Here is a 24804-nt window from a genome sequence, read left to right on the forward strand (position 1 = left end):
AAGAGGAGGGGGAGAGGGAGCGCAAAAGAGGAGGGGGAGAGGGAGCGCAAAAGAGGAGGGGGAGAGGGAGCGCAAAAGAGGAGGGGGAGAGGGAGCGCAAAAGAGGAGGGGGAGAGGGAGCGCAAAAGAGGAGGGGGAGAGGGAGCGCAAAAGAGAGGAGGGGGAGCGCAAAAGAGAGGAGGGGGAGAGGGAGCGCAAAAGAGAGGAGGGGGAGAGGGAGCGCAAAAGAGAGGAGGGGGAGAGAGAGAGCAAAGGAGAGGGGTGAAGAGAGAGAGAGCAAAAGAGAGGGAGGAGAGAGAGAACAAAAGAGAGGGAGGAGAGAGGGAGCAAAAGAGAGGGGGAGAGAGAAAAAAAGAGAGGGAGGAGAGAGAAAAAAAGAGAGGGAGGAGAGAGAGCAAAAGAGAGGAGAGAGAGAGAGCAAAAGAGAGGAGAGAGAGAGCAAAGGAGAGGAGAGAGAGCAAAGGAGAGGGGAGAGAGAGAGCAAAGGAGAGGAGAGAGAGAGAGCAAAGGAGAGGAGAGAGAGCAAAGGAGAGGGTAGAGAGACAGCAAAAGAGAGGGGTAGAGAGACAGCAAAAGAGAGGGGTAGAGAGACAGCAAAAGAGAGGGGTAGAGAGACAGCAAAAGAGAGGGGTAGAGAGACAGCAAAAGAGAGGGGTAGAGAGACAGCAAAAGAGAGGGGGATAGAGAGAGCAAAAGAGAGGGGGAAAGAGAGAGCAAAAGGGAGGGGGGGAGAGAGCTCAAAAGGGAGGGGGAGAGAGCTCAAAAGGGAGGGGGAGAGAGCTCAAAAGGGAGGGGGAGAGGGCAAAAGAGAGGGGGAGAGAGAGAGCAAAAGAGGGGGAGAGAGAGAGCAAAAGAGAGGGGGAGAGAGAGAGCAAAAGAGAGGGGGAGAGAGAGAGCAAAAGAGAGGGGGAGAGAGAGAGCAAAAGAGAGGGGGAGAGAGAGAGCAAAAGAGAAAGGGAGAGAGAGAGTGCAAAAGGGGGGATAGAAAGAGCAAAAGAGAAAGGGGGAGAGAGAGCAAAAGGGGGGATAGAAAGAGCAAAAGAGAGAGGGGGAGAAAGTGGGAGAGAGCGCAAAAGAGGAGGGGGAGAGGGAGCGCAAAAGAGAGGAGGGGGAGAGAGAGGGGGGGGAGAGAGCAAAGGAGAGGGGTGAAGAGAGAGAGCAAAAGAGAGGGGGGAGAGAGAACAAAAGAGAGGGAGCAAAAGAGAGGAGGAGAGAGAACAAAAGAGAGGAGAGAGAGAGAACAAAAGAGAGGAGAGAGAGAGAGCAAAAAAGAGGAGAGAGAGAGAGCAAAGGAGAGGAGAGAGAGAGAGAGCAAAGGAGAGGAGAGAGAGAGAGAGAGCAAAGGAGAGGAGAGAGAGAGAGCAAAGGAGAGGAGAGAGAGAGAGCAAAGGAGAGGAGAGAGAGAGAGCAAAGGAGAGGGGAGAGAGAGAGCAAAGGAGAGGGGAGAGAGAGCAAAGGAGAGGGGAGAGAGAGCAAAGGAGAGGGGAGAGATAGCAAAGGAGAGGAGAGAGAGAGCAAAGGAGAGGGGGCGGGAGAGAGAGAGCAAAGGAGAGGGGGGTTGAGAGAGAGAGCAAAGGAGAGGGGGGGAGAGAGAGCAAAGGAGAGGGGGGGAGAGAGAGCAAAGGAGAGGGGGGGAGAGAGAGCAAAGGAGAGGGGGGGAGAGAGAGCAAAAGAGAGGGGGGAGAGAGAGCAAAAGAGAGGGGGGAGAGAGAGCAAAAGAGGGGGGATAGAGAGCAAAAGAGGGGGGATAGAGAGCAAAAGAGGGGGGATAGAGAGCAAAAGAGGGGGGATAGAGAGCAAAAGAGAGGGGGGATAGAGAGCAAAAGAGAGGAGAAATGGAGAGAGCGCAAAAGAGAGGGGGAGAGAGCAAAATTGGGGGGGGGGAGAGAGAGAGAGCAAGAGAGGGGGAGAGAGGGAGCAAAAGAGGGGGGAGAGAGGGAGCAAAAGAGAGGGGGGAGAGAGCAAAAGAGAGAGGGGGGAGAGAGAGCAAAAGAGAGGGGGGAGAGAGCAAAAGAGAGGTCGGAGAGAGAGCAAAAGAGAGAGGGGGGAGAGAGAGCAAAAGAGAGAGGGGGGAGAGAGAGCAAAAGAGAGAGGGGGGAGAGAGAGCAAAAGAGAGAGGGGGGAGAGAGAGCAAAAGAGAGAGGGGGGGAGAGAGAGCAAAAGAGAGAGGGGGGAGAGAGCGCAAAAGAGAGGGGGGAGAGAGAGAAAAAGAGAGGGGGGATAGAGAGCAAAAGATAGGAGAAATGGAGAGAGCGCAAAAGAGGGGGGGGAGAGAGCAAAATTGGGGGGGGAGAGAGCAAAAGAGAGGGGGGAGAGAGAGCAAAAGAGGGGGGAGATAGAGTGGGAGGGGTGGGACCGCTGTACTGCAAAAAATGGCCAGTGTACACAGGCTTTAGGACTAGTATATTTATTTTTACCTAATAGATAAAGATTAAAAATGAATATATGTCTATTTAAATACCTGTTAATTATTTTTATTTTTTTCTAATTAACTAAGCTGAATCTGTGCTAAATCACCTTAAAAGGGACATTATACATTCATTTTTTCTTTGCATAAATGTTTTGTAGATGATCTATGTATATAGCCCATAAAGTTGTTTATTTTTAAATAACATTGCTGTGATTTTCAGACTCCTAACCAAGCCCCAACGTTTTATGAGAATACCGTCGGCTACCTACTCCAGCTTGCTCCTGTTTGTGTAAAGGGTCTTTTAATATGCAAAAGAAGGGGGAGGGGGTCTTATTTCCCACTTACCTTTGGGTTGTTTTAGTAACCTTTTAAACAGAACTAAACTGAGGGCTTCTAAGTAGGTTTTTAAACAGTTTTATACTGGATTTTTATATCTGTATCTGTGCATCTTATTCTTTATAGTAGTGTCTATTACATGCAGTTATATGAAAATGAGTGTACACTGTCCCTTTAAGGTAATAGAAGAGGGAAGGCTACTCCAGTCTCTTTCCTTAAAAGGACATGAAACTACATTTTTTTTATTACATTATTAAGACAAAGCATAACATTTTTTAAAAAAAGTTTTCAATGTACTTCTATTATTAAATGTGCTTTGTTCTTCTGTTACTCTTTGTTAAAGAGATATCTAGATAGGTAGTGTGCACATGTCTGGAGCACTACATGACAGAAAATAGTGCTGCTATCTAGTGCTCCTGTTAATGTATGTCATTGTTGCAAAAATGCTGCCATATAGTTCTGCAGACACGTGCACACACCTGAGCTTACCTTTGTGCTTTTTCAAACGAAAACAAAGAAAATTTGATAATAGGAGTAAATTGTAAAGTTGTTTAACATTGTATGTTCTATCTAAATCATGAAACAAAAATGTTGGGTATTTTGTCCCTTTAACTGCAAATGTGAAAACATGAGATCATGCTATATCGGCATATTAGTTTGTGATTGGCTAGCAAGGGTTCTTTTGTTCTAGGGAACTGGGAAATGAGTGAAAAGAAAAGCTTAACAAAAAAATGGAAGAAGTGCCACTCCAACGACGGATTTAAGTGTAGATGAATAGGATTCACACAAATAATTTAATGATAAAAGCAAAATGCACACTCGCATTTAAAACTCGCTCAGAGCCAAGATGCACTACAACAACACATAACACGTGGTACCGGTTTCTCAGAAGTGAAAACCGTTCCTCCAATCAAAATCCCTACAGGTCCGATTCAGGTAAACAGCTGCGGTAAAGAGGACGTTAGTACTTAGTCCTTTCCATTGTCTCGTATTGAGAAATAATATCCACTCGAAATAAAGTATATTTATTCTAATAAAAGTGGTAGTTTTCCATATATAGTCCACTTAAAAACATATACACTTGGATGAAGATGAAATAATATAGCAATAAAATCAAAGAAGTAAATAATTGGCTTGTTGGTTTGGCCTTTTGTGTTTCGCAGGTGCAATCCTGCTTTGTCAGAGGTATGCCCACCTTACTAAACTACTCCTATTTAAGTCTTAGTTGGATCTGGTTTGGTCATGGCCGTCAGCCACTTCATTGGCATATTGCCCCTTTTGCATCTACTCCCACGATTCAGATGACTAATTTCCCACCTGCAACCATTCCCTACGGCTTCTCTGCTTGATTTTTGCAGTTCGTTCCGTGGCTGGAAATGCTAGTCCACGGGATTTCTATAAACCTATACAAGCTCTCAAAATACTTGGGAACTATCCACCCACTTGATCACGTTTCCCAATTAAATATTCATGTCTCAAGGCTACTACTCCTTCCCAGTATATGTATGCATACTAATTAGCCATGTGGATATGTGTATGATGTAAACTAAACCTACTTTCCTTCATGTAATCCACCTCCTCCCCCATACTACTTCATAAGGTACATACATGTGGGCCCTTCTCATCATTACCATCTACAAAATGTCACTAGCTCGTACTGTAGTATATTTCTGGCTTCACAGATATTCTATCTACATTAGATTATGTATGCGGTCGTCTTCCCCCCCTCCCCCCCGTATTTCGCCAAGACCCATAGAATACATTTCCACATTCAATCGGTCCAGCAATGGTGGATGCACTTCCCCAATGAAGTGTAATTCACTGCTATCCCCACAACATTAATTTTCTACAGACTACTCAATCAAGCTCTCTAGAGGGAAAAGTAGGGAGGAAAAACTACCTGAAAAATAGTAGTTTCCCATTCTCCTTATCACATGAACTCTACATTTTTAAGAGACCCTGAATACCTAGCTCAAAACTGGGTAAACATTAGCCCCATGATTGGCCCCATAACCCTTTAAGGACACAGCTTTCAGTTTGCTCAATTGTTTTATGACGGAAAAATTCCGTCATATGTCCTTAAGAGGTTAAATGTCTTATGGATTTAATAAAAAAGCTGCTAAATCAACGTTAACATTTAATCCTGCTGGATCCAATGTACCCAGCCAGTAGCCAGTGGATCCAGTAGGTCTAACTTTTACGTAGATGAAAAAAAAAACTTAAAGCCCTACAAAATTAACCCTACATGAGCTATTGTTTTAACTGGTCTCACAGCCAGGACATGGTAAACAGAAAAGAGGAAAAAACAAAGCGCTAGAAAGCATAGGGTTAATACCTTGGAAAAGTATATATTTTAGTGCATCAAGCAACACAGTTAAAACATTGTCGTTAATATATGAAATCTTAATGGTTTATTAAAAACATATATTTAAACAAATTGAGGACGTCTCCTCTTATTAATTCCAACAATTTTAATGTGAATTTAGACAATTTCTGGTCTTTTGGAGATTACTTTGATGGAGAATATACCACCTTAAAGGGACAGTCTACCATAGAATTGTTGTTGTTTTAAAAGATAGATAATCCCGTTATTACCCATTCCCCAGTTTTGCATAACCAACACAGTTATATTAATATACTTTTTACCTCTGTGATTACCTTGTATCTAGGAACCTTCTTCCAGCCCCCTGATCACATGACTGTGACTATTTATTATCTATTGTCTTAAATTTAGCATAATTTTGTCTAGATACCAAGAGAATGAAGAAAATTTGATAATAGGAGTAAATTAGAAAGTTGCTTAAGATTGCATGCTCTATCTGAACCCTGAAAGAAAAAATTTGGGTTCAGTGTCCCTTTAATAGGCTTTTTCAAGTTTTGTTTCGTATATGTTCAGCTACTCTGGTCTTAAAACTTCTTTTCATTCTGCCAATATATTTCAGTGAACATTCGCACCCCAATGCGTTCCATGATTCAAGGCAGAATATAAAACAGTGGGGATTGGAAATCGCATACATAATCTAATATAGATAGAATATCTGTGAAGCCAGAAGTATACTACAGTCCGATCTAGTGACATCTCGTAGATGGTAATGATGAGAAAGACCCACTTGTATGTACCTTTATGAAGTATGGGAGAGGAGGTGGGTCCACATGGCTAATTAGTATGCATTCATATACTGGGAGGGAGGGGTAGCCTTGAGTCATTTGAAGATGTTTAATTGGGCAATGTGATCAAGTGGTTGGATAGTCCCCATGTATTTTGAGCGATCGCATAGGTTTATAGATGTCAAGTGAGCTAGCATCTCCAGCCATGTAACAAACTGCACAATCTACGTGCAGTTAGAGATTAAATCAAGCAGAGAGGCCACAGGGCATGGTTGCAGCTGGGTGGTGAGTCATCTGAATCGTGGAAGTAGCTGCAAAATGGGTAATATGACAATGAAGCGGCTGGTGGGCGTGGCCAAACCAGATTCAACTAAGATTTAAATAGGTTTGGTAAGGTAACTCTGTAATATCCCAGACGGGGATACAAAAGGCGCGCTGTCAGATTTAAAAAACAAAGGGGGCGGGAATAGAGTGGGGGAATGACAGAAAAATAAAATGAATAAAGACTAAAAATATATAATTCACGACAATGTGATTATTATCAAAATAAAATACTGTGTCCCAATAGTACTGATCACAATGTTTTAGTCCATATAAAAAGATTGCCGCCGGACGTTTCCTGGCGGGGCAGCTCCTCTTGGTCCCAGAGAGCAGGGGTGTCACTGTAGTTGGAGAAAAAGGAAAAAAGAGAGGGCGCCAAATAGTGTGATATTGTTTGCTTCAAAATTATATTAAACACAAATATTGCGCTTACCAGAAAAAATTGCACTGAACTCTGACCAGTGCGGTATCGCCTGCTGGCACTTTATTCAGCGGCCAGTACACTGTATATAGGTATATATTTTCCAGATGTCCCTTGTCTTTTTGAGGATTCAGCTCATAGGTGTGTGAACCTTAGGAAATAGAAAGGGGACTCCACATAGCGTAATATTGTCTTTTCAAAGAAATGGAGAAGACATATAGTATGCTTACCAAAAGTAATTGCACTGTACTATGACCAGTGCCGTCTCGCCTGCTAGCACCTTAACAGCGGCTAGTATACTGTGTATTGATGTATCCTCTCAGAGTCTTTCTGTTCTCTTAAGTATACGGCTCTGTATGTAGTGTCTTCAGCTGTAGCCGTGCAGGTTAACTTGGTAAAGGAATGTCTATTAGTTGTTACAACTAGATATAACTGATTAAAAGTAGTTGTAACTATTTAAAAGTTGTTGTAACTATTAAAACTTGACATATACTTTTAACCTCTGTGATTATCTTGTATCTAAGCCTCTGCAAACTGCCCCTTTATTTCAATTCTTTTGACAGACTTGCAGTTTAGCCAATCAGTGCCTGCTCCCAGATAACTTCACGTGCACGAGCACAGTGTTATCTATACGAAATACATGAACTAACACCCTCTAGTGGTGAAAAACTGCTAGATGCATTCTGAAAAGAGGTGGCCTTCAAGGTCTAAGAAATTAGCATATGAACCTCCTGGGTTAAGTTTTCAACTAAGAATACCAAGAGAACAAAGCAAAATTGGTGATGAAAGTAAATTGGAAAACTGGTTAAAATGACATGCTCTATCTGAATAATGAAAGTTTATTTTGGCCTAGACTGTCCCTTTAAGTTTAACTGTTTCATGCACACATATATCAAAATAGCATTTAGACTTGAATCGCTGAAGCAACCTAGGGCATTGAAAAGGGGTTTAATTAAGAATCTGTTTCCATTTAAACACATAAAACATAGCCAAAATGTGTTCCTTTTATTAATTGTTTTCTAATTTGTTTTCTTTAGACCAGCTGTCAATACCAGAAGATCGGAAATCGTCAATTCTTGTTGATATTGAATCTGCTGTTACGTTTTATTGTAAATCCCGGAATGTTAAGTACCATGAAGATGTCAGCTGGTTATATCTACTTAAACCGCTGCTGGACCTTCAGATGCCACGGAGTGATTTATACAATTGCTTCTATGCACTTATGAATAAATATATTCCCAGGTAAAGCTATACATCTTTATTAATCTTTGTAAATGTGTATGGAATTATTCATAATGTTTAACCTCACACTTTTAAACATGCAATAGTGCAGTAAGAATACCTTAGAGCATTTTCTTATTATAACCATATGTTTCTAACAACTATATTTACTTTTAATTTTCAGATTTTTTGACATTGCTTTTATTGCATGATTTTCAGATTTTTTTTATTGTATTATGTTGATATTAAACAGACAAAATACTACTAATATATATTTATTTCTAATTTACTTTACCACATTTTCTTAGTATTATTCAATTTCCCATATTAAATGGCTATAGTTTCCTTGATTACTTAGTTTTTTAGTTTTTTTATTCCTAATCCTGCAAAGTTATCTTATTTATCATTTTTTTATAATGCAAGTTTATTACACAATCAGTAACTACCCCATTTGCATGTTTTATTGCCTGCGTACATAGTCCACAAAGATTACACTTTTTTTCTAATCAGGAGAATGTTTAACGAGGACTTCTGAACCTAACAATCTAAAGACATTAATGTTCTAATGCCTGCAGGCATTAAAGGGACATTAAACACTTTGAGATGGTAATATAAAATGATAAATTGTATATATAAAACAACTCTGCAATATACTTTCATTATTTATTTTGTACTCTTTACCTGTAATCCCATTCTGAAATTGTGAGCTTTTCAGTTCCTGTTAGAAATGGAAGTGCAGAACACTGTTAAATCCAGCACAACCATTGGCTGCACACTCTAGTGACCTATTTATAACGGTCCCTAATTGGCCACAGCAGAGAAAGTAACACAAGTTACAACATGGCAGCTCCCAGTGTTTTATAGACACTAAAACTTTATACTTATTTTGTCACTTTTTAAACAACTAATGAAACTTTAAAAAATACATCTACATGTTAGTCATGGACTAATCTTTTCTTTGAATGCATCATTCTATCTAGCATGTATTTAGTGTTTAATGTCCCTTTAAATTATGTTTAACCTTGAAGTCTAGCAGCAACATTGAACTGTGTCAAGTAAATTGGTTTGAGGATCATAGCAAAACATGCTTTTTAAATATATTATAATAAAAAAAATTAAATGTTTGTAGATAACTTGGGTTGCATCTTTATCTGAAACTTAATAAAAACTTGTCATTCGTGATATCATAGAAATGGGTTTGTGCTTCATAGGTTTATAACTCATACAAATACTATTGGTTGATCTATTTGATGCTCATACTGAAACCTGTTATTTAAAAAAAGAAATGAAAAGAATAAGGATAAGAATTAATATTAATTTGATGATCAACATAAGGCCCTGGGGCCATATGTAAGAACACCTTTTTTTTTTAAGTGGCCTTCACTATTTTTCTGCCTTTACCAATTTAATAATTTCTATCTTTCACAAACAGCTCATTTGAGCTCAATTTGCAAACCCAGGCAGACATATTCAGCCCTCTCTGCCTGTCTTCTCCTCTGGTGAACAACAATCTGCTGCCCACATATTCCATTACACACAAGCGCTCCTGTGCACTCGCATGCAACCCCGCCCCTGCCCACACACAGTCAATCCCGCGCGTGCATGGGTTGTCAATCTGCCCGGTCAGAAGAGACCAGGGAGATTGAAATTCTCCACCTAAGAGTTAGAAAACATGTGGCAGGTAAGCAGTGGCTTATCGATCGCTGCTTGGTAAATCCTGACTGCAGTTTCACTTGTGAATCTGCAGTCAAAGTGGAGAAAAAGGCTTGATAACTCGAGCCCTTTTTGTCCTCTATTATAACGTATATTATTTCCCCTTGTAATGCAAAAAGAAACCTTTCTATAAATTATTTTTGTAGATGTTTAAGCACATATTTAATGTGCTGTAGATATATCTGCATAAATACACACACACACATACAGTATTTTTAAACATGTTTATTTAGTAGTGTTTAAAATATATAAGAACACAACTACTGCTATGAAGGCTCAGTTCTGAATAATGTATAACAAATTTTGCCATTAAGGTCTTAAAGTTATAGAAAGACTGAATTCTCATTATAGCTGTAAAATTGCAGGCGAGCTCATTTTCATGATAAAAAATATAAAAATGTTAATTTTATTACCATATTTCCTGACTGACCCAGTGTTATTGTTGACAGATAAGACCAGTTTTACAGGAAATATCTAACAAATTATTTGCAACTACGTAAAGCCTATCACAATTAATTAGCTCACCTGAGGGAAGTAATACATAATTACAATATCAGTATAGTTTTACAGTTAAACTTATTGATTTGAGTTTGATTGAAGTGTTCCTCTTTGGTTAGGCAATAGGACATTATCTATATAGCTTTAAAGAAAATAGAGGGCCAGAGATCTATTTAGAATTTCTCTTGCTTTCTAATAAGCAATTTTCATAATTCTGTTATTGGACTTTTGTACAATATAGTATGTTAGTTACAATAAAGCTACATTTGCATTATTATTATTATTATTATTATTAATTAATTATAGCTAGCTCAAAGGCCACAATATTAATTGTATACTGTAAAATACATTTTCTATATAGTGAATTTTTCTGCCATTCTGCACTTAAAGGGACACTCAATCAAAATTAAACGTTCATGATTCAGATAGAGGATGCCATTTTAAACAACCTTCCAATTTACTTCCATTAACTAAATGTGCACATTCTTTTTATATTTAAACTCTTTGAGTCACCAGCTCCTACTGAGCATGTGCAAGAATAAGTGTGTATGCATTTGTGAATGGCTGATGGATGTCACATGGTACGTGTATGCATTTGTGATTGGCTGATGGCTGTCACATGGTACAGGGGGAGTGGAAGAAGACATAACTTTTAAAATTGTCAGAAAAAAATCTACTACTCATTTGAAGTTCAGACTAAGTGCTATTGCATTGTCTTCTTATCTTGCATTTGTTGATTATGCAAATCTACTGTGTTGACTGGTCCTTTAAAAATTCATACAGCTTTTGAAAATTCTGCATATCTTGGTAAGCCAGGATACCTTAGTATCTTCCCTTACATGTAAGAGGACCTAGGTATCATTTTAATCAAATGTATTTTAATTATTTTCTCTCCTGGTTCCATCAGGGGTGCCAATTGTGATGGTTTTGTACCTTTTCTTTCCAATTGCATGGAGAGTCCACAACATCATTCTAATTACTAGTGGGATATTTAACTCCTGGCCAGCAGGAGGAGGCAGAGAGCACCCCAGCAGAGCTATTAAGTGTCACTTCCCTTACCCATAACCCCCAGTCATTATTTGCCTCTGTGACGGGAGGATAGCGAAGATGAGTGTCTGAGAAGATTAATACTTTTCCCTGCAAGCAAGGATTATGGTTTGGCTCAGTCCATGTCAATCTCTTTAGTAAGAGTACTGGTGACCTTTTAGTAGTTAGAATGCAGCACGGTGGTCTTTTCTTTAATTCTAGCATAATTGCTACCCCTTTGCAAAAAGCCTGAATTAGTTACTCTGTTCTTTCTTCATCTACAGGTCCCTGATAGAGAGTGGAATATCTATCAAACCCTTGTAGCTGTCTTTCTGCTCGACAGCAGGAGACTCCATGTAAGTGCTTTTGCCTTCTAGGTACTGAAGGTTTGCACTTTTAGGGGTTAAATCCTCTATTGGATCATTTAGCACTCAGTTATCCTTTTAGTCAGGGTACACTAGGGCAGTCTGCAGGCCTGTTTGTATGTGTAACTCTGGAGACTAAGGGGTTAATACTTTTTTCCTATATGGGATCTAGTATTTCTCAAACGTGGCTGATGGGAATTTTATTTAAAGGTCCTTCCTTTTATTTTATACATGAATGGAACCCTTTTATGTGCAGTGTTTGTGTTTCAAGGGGAGCAGTGTGAAGAAGAAAGAGTTTAACTTGAGACGCGCGCCTTTTTACTGTGGCGCAGTTTCTTTTCTTCTTTGCCGGACAGGTTTCTTTCTCCTCTTCCGGCTATTACGCTGAGCGGAACTTTCTCTGTCTGAGTGAAATTTCCCTGTCGGCTGGTACTTGACGATCGTCTTGCTAAGTTGGAAATTCTGTCTATGGCTGGGTAGTCCTTTATCTAATTACTAGTGGCAGCTCCTGGTCCAGTTATGGTAGGGCACCTCAGACTGAGGTTTAGTGGTACCTTGATTTTAATCTGTCTGCACGATCGTCTAACTAACTGTAAAAGGAGGGTGTTAGTGATTATTATTATTCTGTTGTCGGGTGGAAAGTGATTAAACATTTTTTCCTCACAGTCCTGCTGTTTTAAAAGAAAATTTGCATTTTAGTTATTAGTGGGATTTGTTCAGCTATGGACACAGAACAGGATAATTCTATTTCTATGCACAAATGTTTACTAAGTCTAGAGGCTAAAATTGCCCTGCCTATGCAGTTTTGTTCCTCTTGTCTATCCAAAACTTTAAAGTCTAAAAACAAGTTACTCCCTTCTGAGCCACATGTCTCCCAGGATATTGCTGTGCAGGCTATGCCTCAGCTTTCTTCTCAAACGTCTCAAGCCTTGTCAGTTTCACATACAGTGCCTTGCAGTTCCTCTCATCCTCCTGGGGGTGTTTATTTGCCAGGCGATTTTGCTGCACAGATTTCGTCTGCTGTGTTTGCAGCTTTATCTGCTTTCCCTACTTTGGGGAAACATAAGAGGAAATCCAAGAATTTTTCAGATAAGATTTCTAAAAAAGCTAAACCTTTGCTAGTCAACTCTTCCCAGGTGTCGGATAGTAGCCTCTGAGGGTGAGATTTCAGACTCTCTGTGGGAGGAAATTCTGCAGAATCTGAAGATGTCAATTTCGTCATCCCTAAAAAGTCTAGTAAACTCAATAAATATTATGACGTTCCTTCTTCCGTGGAAGTTATTCCTGTTCCAGACCGTATGTCAGATTATAGCTCAGGAATGGGATAAGCCAGGGGTTCCTTTTTCCTCTTCTTCTGCTTTTAAAAAGATATTTCATGTTGCTGACTCCATACGTGATTTGTGGCGAACAGTTCCTAAGGTAGAAGGAGCTATCTCTCCTCTAGCCAAAAGAACTACTATTCCTATTGAGGATAGTTGTTCTTTTTAGGACCCTATGGATAAGAAGCTTGAAGCTTCCTTAAAGAAGATGTACATGTACAGTGCTGCATCTTATTGGTGCGATGCTCTGTCTGAGCTAATTTTAGAAGAGACCTCTATAGAGGAGATCCAAGATAGGAGCAAGGCTCGTAAACTGGCTAATTATTTTATGTCTGACGCCAGTATGCAAGTGATTAGACTGGGAGCCAAGACGTCCAGCTTCACTGTTCTAGCTCGCATGGCTTTGTGGCTAAAATCTTGGTTGGTGGATGTAACTTCTAAGTCCAAACTGCTATCTTTACCTTATAAGGGTAAAACTCTCTTTGGTCCTGGTCTGGCTGAGATAATGTCCGAGATTACTGGTGGAAAGGGGCTTTCCTACCCCAGGATAAGAAAAAAAGGCCTAAGGGTCGCCAAAAGTCTAATTTTCGGTCCTTTCGTAACTTCAAAGGACAGATGTCTCCCTCTTACTCTTCCAAGCCGAAGCAGTCAAAGTCTTCTTGGAGACCCAGACAGTCTTGGAATAAAGGAAAGCATTCCAAAAAGCCTTTGTCTGATGCTAAATCAGCATGAAGCGTCTGGCCCCGGGCCAGTCTTGGATCAGGTGGGGGGCAGATTCTCCTTTTTTCGACAAGCCTGGATTTGCGATGTCCCAGATCTTGGGCTGTTGACATAGTATCCCAAAGTCACTGAATAGGTTTCAAGACTTGTCCTCCCAGGGGCAGATTCAACCGCTCAAGATTATCTGCAAACCAGGTGAAAAAAGAGGCCTTTTTAAAATGTGTAGAGGACCTGTCTTCCCTGTGAGTGATTGTCTCAGCCTAGGATTCTATTCAAATGTTTTCTCCAACATTGGTGTGTCCGGTCCACGGCGTCATCCTTACTTGTGGGATATTCTCTTCCCCAACAGGAAATGGCAAAGAGTCCCAGCAAAGCTGGTCACATGATCCCTCCTAGGCTCCGCCCACCCCAGTCATTCTCTTTGCCGTTGCACAGGCAACATCTCCACGGAGATGGTTAAGAGTTTTTTGGTGTTTAAATGTAGTTTTTATTCTTCTATCAAGAGTTTGTTATTTTAAAATAGTGCTGGTATGTACTATTTACTCTGAAACAGAAAAGGATGAAGATTTCTGTTTGTAAGAGGAAGATGATTTTAGCAGACAGTAACTAAAATCGATTGCTGTTTCCACACAGGACTGTTGAGATGAAGTAACTTCAGTTGGGGGAAACAGTTAGCAGACCTTTCTGCTTAAGGTATGACTAGCCATATTTCTAACAAGACCATGTAATGCTGGAAGGATGTCATTTCCCCTCATGGGGACCGGTAAGCCATTTTCTTAGTCAAATATAAAAGAATAAAGGGCTTAAAAAAGGGCTTAAAAACTGGTAGACATTTTTATGGGCTAAAACGATTGCTTTATTGGGGCATATTATGCAGATTGTAGCTAATAATTGGCATTATAATCTCGGGGAACGTTTAAAAAACGGCAGGCACTGTGTTGGACACCTTTTTTAGTCTGGGGGCTTTTCTAGTTATAGACTCAGCCTCATTTTCGCGCCATTACTGCGCAGTTTTTTTTGGAGAGCAAGGCATGCAGATGCATGTGTGAGGATCTAAGAATCACTAAAAAAGCTTCTAGAAGGCGTCATTTGGTATCGTATTCCCCTCTGGGCTTGGTTGGGTCTCAGCAAAGCATATAGCTGGGACTGTATAGGGGTTAAATTTGAAAACGGCTCCGGTTCCGTTAATTTAAGGGTTAAAGCTCTGAAATTTGGTGTGCAATACTTTTAATGCTTTAAGACACTGTGGTGACATTTTGGTGAATTTTGAACAATTCCTTCATACTTTTTCACATATTGAGTAATAAAGTGTTTTCAGTTTGAAATTTAAAGTGACAGTAACGGTTTTATTTTAAAACGTTTTTTGTGCTTTGTTGACAAGTTTAAGCCTGTTTAACATGTCTGTACCATCAGATAAGCTATGTTCTATATGTATGAAAGCCAATGTGTCTCCCCATTTAAATTTATGTGATAATTGTGCCATAGTGTCCAAACAAAGTAAGGACAGTAATGCCACAGATAATGATATTGCCCAAGATGATTCCTCAAATGAGGGGAGTAAACATGATACTACATCATCCCCTACTGTGTCTACACCAGTTATGCCCACACAGGAGGCCCCTAGTACATCTAGTGCGCCAATACTTATTACCATGCAACAATTAACGGCTGTAATGGTTAACTCCATAGCAAATCTTTTATCCAAAATGCCTACTTATCAGAGAAAGCGCGATTGCTCTGTTTTAAACACTGAAGAGCAAGAGGACACTGATGATAACTGTTCTGACATACCCTCTCACCAATCTCAAGGGGCCATGAGGGAGGTTTTGTCTGATGGAGAAATCTCAGATTCAGGAAAAATTTCTCATCAAGCTGAACCTGATGTTGTGACATTTAAATTTAAATTAGAACATCTCCGCGCACTGCTTAAGGAGGTGTTATCTACTCTGGATGATTGTGACAATTTGGTCATTCCAGAGAAATTATGTAAGATGGACAAGTTCCTAGAGGTTCCGGTGCCCCCCGACGCTTTTCCTATACCCAAGCGGGTGGCGGACATAGTAAATAAAGAGTGGGAAAGGCCCGGCATACCTTTTGTTCCCCCCCCCCCTATATTTAAGAAATTATTTCCTATAGTCGACCCCAGAAAGGACTTATGGCAGACAGTCCCCAAGGTCGAGGGGGCGGTTTCTACTCTAAACAAACGCACTACTATTCCTATTGAAGATAGTTGTGCTTTCAAAGATCCTATGGATAAGAAATTAGAGGGTTTGCTTAAAAATATTTTTGTACAGCAAGGTTACCTTCTACAACCAATTTCATGCATTGTTCCTGTCACTACGGCAGCGTGTTTCTGGTTCGAGGAACTAGAAAAGTCGCTCAGTAAAGAATCTTTGTATGAGGAGGTTATGGACAGAGTTCAAGCACTTAAATTGGCTAACTCTTTTATTTTAGATGCCGCTTTGCAATTAGCTAGATTAGCGGCGAAAAATTCAGGGTTTGCTATCGTGGCGCGCAGAGCGCTTTGGCTAAAGTCTTGGTCAGCGGATGTGTCTTCCAAGACAAAATTGCTTAACATTCCTTTCAAAGGTAAAACATTATTTGGACCTGATTTGAAAGAGATTATTTCAGACATCACTGGGGGAAAGGGCCACGCCCTCCCACAGGATAGATCTTTTAAGGCTAAAAATAAGCCTAATTTTCGTCCCTTTCGCAGAAACGGACCAGCCTCTAATTCTGTATCCTCTAAGCAAGAGGGTAATACTTCACAACCCAAACCAGCCTGGAAACCAATGCAAGGCTGGAACAAGGGTAAGCAGGCCAAGAAGCCTACCACTGCTACCAAAACAGCATGAAGGGATAGCCCCAGATCCGGGACCGGATCTAGTGGGGGGCAGACTTTCTCTCTTTGCTCAGGCTTGGGCAAGAGATGTTCAGGATCCTTGGGCGCTAGAAATAGTTTCTCAAGGTTATCTCCTGGAATTCAAGGAACTACCCCCAAGGGGAAGGTTCCACAGGTCTCAATTATCTTCAAACCAAATAAAGAGACAGGCATTCTTACATTGTGTAGAAGACCTGTTAAAGATGGGAGTGATACATCCAGTTCCAATAAGAGAACAAGGAATGGGATTTTATTCCAATCTGTTAATAGTTCCCAAAAAAGAGGGAACATTCAGACCAATTTTGGATCTAAAGATCCTAAACAAATTTCTCAGGGTACCATCGTTCAAAATGGAAACTATTCGAACGATCCTGCCTACTATCCAGGAAAATCAATTTATGACTACCGTGGATTTAAAGGATGCGTACCTACATATTCCTATCCACAAGGAACATCATCAGTTCCTAAGGTTCGCTTTTCTGGACAAGCATTACCAGTTTGTGGCACTTCCATTCGGATTAGCCACTGCTCCAAGGATTTTCACAAAGGTACTAGGGTCCCTTCTAGCGGTTCTAAGACCAAGGGGCATTGCAGTAGTACCTTACTTGGACGACATCCTGATTCAAGCGTCGTCCCTGTCAAAAGCAAAGGCTCATACGGACATCGTCCTAGCCTTTCTCAGATCTCACGGATGGAAGGTGAACAAAGAAAAAAGTTCTCTGTCCCCGTCAACAAGAGTTCCCTTCTTGGGAACAATAATAGATTCCTTAGAAATGAGGATTTTTCTGACAGAGGTCAGAAAATCAAAACTTCTAAGCTCTTGTCAAGTACTTCATTCTGTTCCTCGTCCTTCCATAGCGCAGTGCATGGAAGTAATAGGATTGATGGTTGCAACAATGGACATAGTTCCTTTTGCACGAATTCATCTAAGACCATTACAACTGTGCATGCTCAGACAGTGGAATGGGGATTATACAGACTTGTCTCCGACGATTCAAGTAGATCAAAAGACCAGAGATTCACTCCGTTGGTGGCTGACCCTGGACAATCTGTCACAGGGAATGAGCTTCCGCAGACCAGAGTGGGTCATTGTCACGACCGACGCCAGCCTAGTGGGCTGGGGCGCGGTCTGGGAATCCCTGAAAGCTCAGGGTCTATGGTCTCGGGAAGAGTCTCGTCTCCCGATAAACATTCTGGAACTGAGAGCGATATTCAATGCTCTCAGAGCTTGGCCTCAACTAGCAAAGGCCAAATTCATAAGGTTTCAGTCAGACAACAGGACGACCGTTGCATATATCAATCATCAGGGGGGAACAAGGAGTTCCCTGGCGATGAAAGAAGTGACCAAGATAATTCAATGGGCGGAGGATCACTCCTGCCACTTGTCTGCGATCCACATCCCAGGAGTGGAAAATTGGGAAGCGGATTTTCTGAGTCGTCAGACATTCCATCCGGGGGAGTGGGAACTCCATCCGGAAATCTTTGCCCAAATAACTCCATTATGGGGCATTCCAGACATGGATCTGATGGCGTCTCGTCAGAACTTCAAGGTTCCTTGCTACGGGTCCAGATCCAGGGATCCCAAGGCGACTCTAGTAGATGCACTAGTAGCACCTTGGACCTTCAACCTAGCTTATGTATTGCCACCGTTTCCTCTCATCCCCAGGCTGGTAGCCAGGATCAATCAGGAGAGGGCCTCGGTGATCTTGATAGCTCCTGCGTGGCCACGCAGGACTTGGTATGCAGACCTGGTGAATATGTCATCGGCTCCACCATGGAAGCTACCTTTGAGACAGGACCTTCTTGTTCAGGGTCAATTCGAACATCCGAATCTGGTTTCCCTCCAACTGACGGCTTGGAGATTGAACGCTTGATTTTATCAAAGCGTGGGTTTTCAGATTCTGTAATAGATACTCTGATTCAGGCTAGAAAGCCTGTAACTAGAAAAATTTACCATAAAATATGAAAAAAATATATCTGTTGGTGTGAATCTAAAGGATTCCCATGGAACAAGATAAGAATTCCTAAGATTCTATCCTTTCTACAAGAAGGTTTGGAGAAAGGATTATCTGCAAGTTCTCTAAAGGGACAGATCTCTGCTTTATCTGTTTTTCTTCACAAAAGACTGGCAGCCGTGCCAGATGTTCAAGCATTTGTTCAGGCTCTGGTTAGGATCAAGCCTGTTTACAGACCTTTGACTCCTCCCTGGAGTCTAAATCTAGTTCTTTCAGTTCTTCAAGGGGTTCCGTTTGAACCCTTACATTCCGTAGATATTAAGTTACTATCTTGGAAAGTTTTGTTTTTGGTTGCAATTTCTTCTGCTAGAAGAGTTTCAGAGTTATCTGCTCTGCAGTGTTCTCCGCCCTATCTGGTGTTCCATGCAGATAAGGTGGTTTTGCGTACTAAGCCTGGTTTTCTTCCGAAAGTTGTTTCCAACAAAAATATTAACCAGGAGATAGTTGTACCTTCTTTGTGTCCGAATCCAGTTTCAACGAAGGAACGTTTGTTACACAATTTGGACGTAGTCCGTGCTCTAAAATTCTATTTAGAGGCTACTAAAGATTTCAGACAAACATCTTCCTTGTTTGTTGTTTATTCTGGTAAAAGGAGAGGTCAAAAAGCGACTTCTACCTCTCTTTCCTTTTGGCTTAAAAGCATCATCCGATTGGCTTATGAGACTGCCGGACGGCAGCCTCCTGAAAGAATCACAGCTCACTCCACTAGGGCTGTGGCTTCCACATGGGCCTTCAAGAACGAGGCTTCTGTTGACCAGATATGTAAGGCAGCGACTTGGTCTTCACTGCACACTTTTGCCAAATTTTACAAATTTGATACTTTTGCTTCTTCGGAGGCTATTTTTGGGAGAAAGGTTTTGCAAGCCGTGGTGCCTTCCATTTAGGTGACCTGATTTGCTCCCTCCCTTCATCCGTGTCCTAAAGCTTTGGTATTGGTTCCCACAAGTAAGGATGACGCCGTGGACCGGACACACCAATGTTGGAGAAAACAGAATTTATGCTTACCTGATAAATTACTTTCTCCAACGGTGTGTCCGGTCCACGGCCTGCCCTGGTTTTTTAATCAGGTCTGATGAATTATTTTCTCTAACTACAGTCACCACGGTATCATATGGTTTCTCCTATATATATTTCCTCCTGTCCGTCGGTTGAATGACTGGGGTGGGCGGAGCCTAGGAGGGATCATGTGACCAGCTTTGCTGGGACTCTTTGCCATTTCCTGTTGGGGAAGAGAATATCCCACAAGTAAGGATGACGCCGTGGACCGGACACACCGTTGGAGAAAGTAATTTATCAGGTAAGCATAAATTCTGTTTTTGTTGTTCCCAAGAAGGAGGGAACCTTTCGCCCCATTTTAGACCTAAAATGTCTCAACAAATTCCTCAGAGTTCCGTCCTTCAAATTGGAGACCATAGGTTCCATTCTTCCTTATGGTCCAAGAGGATCAGTTCATGACGACTATAGACCTGAAGGACGCATATCTGCATGTTCCCATTCACAGGGATCATCATCGGTTTCTGAGGTTTGCTTTTCTGGACAGGCATTTCCAATTTGTTGCTCTTCCATTTGGCCTGGCCACGGCTCCCAGAATATTCACAAAGGTTCTGGGGGCTCTTTTGGCAGTGGTCAGATCTCAGGGGATTTTTTTTTTTAATATTTTTATTTATTGTCCAACAAGGCAGACAGCAACATTTATACATTATTGCTGGATCATTACACCTCGCAGGGTGAATGAGCCCAGACGTTACAATACAACATGATCTTGCTTAGCCCATATAAACACAATAATAATAATGATCTTCTGCCTTAAAAAATGTAGCTAGCACATATAACTATATTATAGACAAGACTTTTAACCATAGTTTGGTATGTTGACAGCGTCTATAACCTGGGACGAGCAATACCTAGACCTGCAGAAAACATTTTATTGAGACGTATCTTAGGCTAGTTATGGGCCTCTTAATCAAACTCTGAGCTATCCCTTGATACCTTTTCCTATCTAAATAGTCTATATTGATTTAGATTACATTTACGGCAGACAGTCAGTCGTACACTTGTTGGAGGATTTTTACAATTAATTAAAAAAAAAAAAAAAAAACAAACACAAAAAAACGACATAGGCAAACAAATAAAAAAGAAAAAGAGAGAGAGGAAAAAAAAAAAACACACAAATTCCCCACCGTCTGCCCAAGCGGACAGTAATTAGAAGCTTTATACAAGAATCTCAGTACTGATTGTCCCCCTTAGGAGAGCATTTTGAATCCAACTAGAATATTTAAAGGGTGAGATAAGTCTTATTTGTATCTCTATTGGATTTAAGAATATATAATCACTCCATTTTCTGAAAAAGTTATCAATTTCACTTTCAGAAATTAATGAGGTTTCAAATTGTTCCAAAATCATTTTAGCCTCTACTTGATTAAGCAGCCTATTGAGGGAAGGTTGTTTATTTGACTTCCATGAGGAAAATATAACATTTCTTGCACAAAGTATTACAAAATTAATAACAATAATATTCTCTTCACGTTCCCTAACTCTCTTCAAAAAAAGTATCTCTACATTGTTCAAAGCTACTTCATACTTTAGTATCCGAGAAAGCCAAAACGATACTTTACTCCAAAATTGATTTACTTTTGGGCAATCCCATAAGCAATGCATCAGGTTAGCATTATGCCTACTGCATCGTGAGCAAGAAAAAGTCTGGGCTCTATTCCATCTTCCAACATCCACTGGCGTGATATAAACTCTATTTATTAATTTAATATGAGATTCACGCCAAGATAATTGTGGCGTCGCTGCCCATGCCCTTACAATGCTCTTTTCAATTGTTTTAAGCTCTATGGCAGGTATATCCCGCGCCCATTTTTCCTGTAAACATTGCATAGCCACTTGTCCTTCCTTAAGCAGCAAAAGATTATACCATTGTGATATGGCGACCTTTCCCATTTGAAACCAATTTAAGCCCATATATACTCTCTCCCAGTTACGATTAAAATCTTGTAGCTGTTGTGTATTCAGAAAATGCCTAACTTGGAAAAATCCAAATAGATCACAATTTGGAAGGTTACATTTTTCTTTCAGCGCACTGAATGTATGTATCACAGAGTTATCTAAATCTATACACTGCATAAATGATTCAAGTCCTTGTGCTTTCCACCTTATGAACACATCTGTTTCATAACCTGCCGGGAATAGCGGATTGTTTTGTATAGGGAGATATTTTGAACAATGGAAATTAATATTCAAGAGGTGACATAACTTATGCCAGGCAATTATGGGATTTTTGAAGGTGTTCATTATTTTAATTTCTAGTGGCCAATCTTTCTGATTTATATGAACTAATGCTTTTAGCGAATAAGGTTTGAACATATCTTTTTCCATGTCTCTGAATGTCAAGAGCCATTTCTCCGTTAACCAATCCGGGACTATTTTTATTAGACATGCTAGATTATACTTTTGCATCGAAGGAAAACTCAGGCCCGCTTGTTCTTTAGGCTGAAACAGCCTTTTCTTCTGTTAAGTGTGATCAGTCCACGGGTCATCATTACTTCTGGGATATTACTCCTCCCCAACAGGAAGTGCAAGAGGATTCACCCAGCAGAGCTGCATATAGCTCCTCCCCTCTACGTCACTCCCAGTCATTCTCTTGCACCCAACGACTAGATAGGATGTGTGAGAGGACTATGGTGATTATACTTAGTTTTATATCTTCAATCAAAAGTTTGTTATTTTAAAATAGCACCGGAGTGTGTTATTATCTCTCTGGCAGAGTTTGAAGAAGAATCTACCAGAGTTTTTGTTATGATTTTAGCCGGAGTAGTTAAGATCATATTGCTGTTTCTCGGCCATCTGAGGAGAGGTAAACTTCAGATCAGGGGACAGCGGGCAGATGAATCTGCATAGAGGTATGTAGCAGTTTTTATTTTCTGACAATGGAATTGATGAGAAAATCCTGCCATACCGATATAATGTCATGTATGTATACTTTACACTTCAGTATTCTGGGGAATGGTACTTCACTAGAATTACACTGTAAGAAATACATAAAGCTGTTTAATAACTAGAGATTATGTTTAACGTTTTTGCTGGAATGTAAAATCGTTTTCATTTACTGAGGTACTGAGTGAATAAATGTTTGGGCACTATATTTCCACTTGGCAGTTGCTTAATCTGTTTTCTGACAGTTTCTGTTCTCCCTCACTGCTGTGTGTGAGGGGGAGGGGCCGTTTTTTGGCGCTTTTACTACACATCAAATATTTCAGTCAGCAACTCATTGTATTCCCTGCATGATCCGGTTCATCTCTACAGAGCTCAGGGGTCTTCAAAACTTATTTTGAGGGAGGTAATTTCTCTCAGCAGAGCTGTGAGAATTATAGTTTGACTGAGATAAAAAACGTTTATTCTGTAATTTGTTTCCTGCTTTCAGAATTTGTTATCTTTGCTAATGGGATTAAACCTTTGCTAAAGTTGTGTTATTTACAAGGATTGAGGCTATAACTGTTTCAATTTATTAATTTTCAACTGTCATAGATCTTCTGTGCTTCTTAAAGGCACAGTATGTTTTAATATTATTCTAATTGAATTGTATTTCCAAGTTACAAGTTTATTTGCTAGTGTGTTAAACATGTCTGATTCAGAGGATGATACCTGTGTCATTTGTTGCAATGCCAAAGTGGAGCCCAATAGAAATTTATGTACTAACTGTATTGATGCTACTTTAAATAAAAGTCAATCTGTACAAATTGAACAAATTTCACCAAACAACGAGGGGAGAGTTATGCCGACTAACTCGCCTCACGTGTCAGTACCTACATCTCCCGCTCAGAGGGAGGTGCGTGATATTGTAGCGCCGAGTACATCTGGGCGGCCATTACAAATCACATTACAGGATATGGCTACTGTTATGACTGAGGTTTTGGCTAAATTACCAGAGCTAAGAGGTAAGCGTGATCACTCTGGGGTGAGAACAGAGTGCGCTGATAATATTAGGGCCATGTCAGACACTGCGTCACAGGTGGCAGAACATGAGGACGGAGAGCTTCATTCTGTGGGTGACGGTTCTGATCCAAACAGACTGGATTCAGATATTTCAAATTTTAAATTTAAACTGGAAAACCTCCGTGTATTACTAGGGGAGGTGTTAGCGGCTCTGAATGATTGTAACACAGTTGCAATACCAGAGAAAATGTGTAGGTTGGATAAATATTTTGCGGTACCGATAAGTACTGAGGTTTTTCCTATACCTAAGAGACTTACTGAAATTGTTACTAAGGAGTGGGATAGACCCGGTGTGCCGTTCTCACCCCCTCCGATATTTAGAAAAATGTTTCCAATAGACGCCACCACAAGGGACTTATGGCAAACGGTCCCTAAGGTGGAGGGAGCAGTTTCTACCTTAGCTAAGCGTACCACTATCCCGGTGGAGGATAGCTGTGCTTTTTCAGATCCAATGGATAAAAAATTAGAGGGTTACCTTAAGAAAATGTTTGTTCAACAAGGTTTTATATTGCAACCCCTTGCATGCATTGCGCCGATCACGGCTGCAGCGGCATTCTGGATTGAGTCTCTGGAAGAGAACATTGGTTCAGCTACTCTGGACGACATTACGGACAGGCTTAGAGTCCTTAAACTAGCTAATTCATTCATTTCGGAGGCCGTAGTACATCTTACTAAACTTACGGCGAAGAATTCAGGATTCGCCATTCAGGCACGCAGGGCGCTGTGGCTAAAATCCTGGTCAGCTGATGTTACTTCTAAGTCTAAATTGCTTAATATACCTTTCAAAGGGCAGACCTTATTCGGGCCCGGGTTGAAAGAGATTATCGCTGACATTACAGGAGGTAAAGGCCATGCCCTGCCTCAGGACAAAGCCAAGACTAGACAGTCTAATTTTCGTTCCTTTCGTAATTTCAAAGCAGGAGCAGCATCAACTTCCTCTGCACCAAAACAGGAAGGAGCTGTTGCTCGCTACAGACAAGGCTGGAAACCTAACCAGTCCTGGAACAAGGGCAAGCAGACTAGGAAACCTGCTGCTGCCCCTAAAACAGCATGAATTGAGGGCCCCCGATCCGGGATCGGATCTAGTGGGGGGCAGACTTTCTCTCTTCGCCCAGGCTTGGGCAAGAGATGTTCAGGATCCCTGGGCGCTAGAGATAATATCTCAGGGATACCTTCTGGACTTCAAATACTCTCCTCCAAGAGAGAGATTTCATCTGTCAAGATTGTCAACAATCCAGACAAAGAAAGAGGCGTTTCTACGCTGCGTACAAGAGCTCTTGTTAATGGGAGTAATCCATCCAGTTCCACGATCGGAACAGGGACAGGGGTTTTACTCAAATCTGTTTGTGGTTCCCAAAAAAGAGGGAACTTTCAGACCAATCCTGGACTTAAAGATCCTAAACAAATTCCTAAGAGTTCCATCGTTCAAGATGGAGACTATTCGGACAATTT

The 24804-nt window shown here is 40.9% G+C and overlaps 1 protein-coding gene across 2 annotated transcripts in view; it reads left to right on the forward strand.

Moving 5' to 3' along the window:
• Positions 1-24804, forward strand: part of TBC1D23 (TBC1 domain family member 23) — a 203832-nt gene that overhangs the window by 63912 nt on the left and 115116 nt on the right. For both annotated transcript variants that reach the window (XM_053706057.1, XM_053706058.1), the window contains exon 4: positions 7634-7838. In XM_053706057.1, coding sequence (XP_053562032.1) covers positions 7634-7838 — 205 coding nt within the window. The remainder of the gene's footprint in view (positions 1-7633; positions 7839-24804) is intronic.

This window comes from Bombina bombina, chromosome 3 (assembly GCF_027579735.1).
Source record: "Bombina bombina isolate aBomBom1 chromosome 3, aBomBom1.pri, whole genome shotgun sequence".
NCBI lineage: Eukaryota > Metazoa > Chordata > Amphibia > Anura > Bombinatoridae > Bombina > Bombina bombina.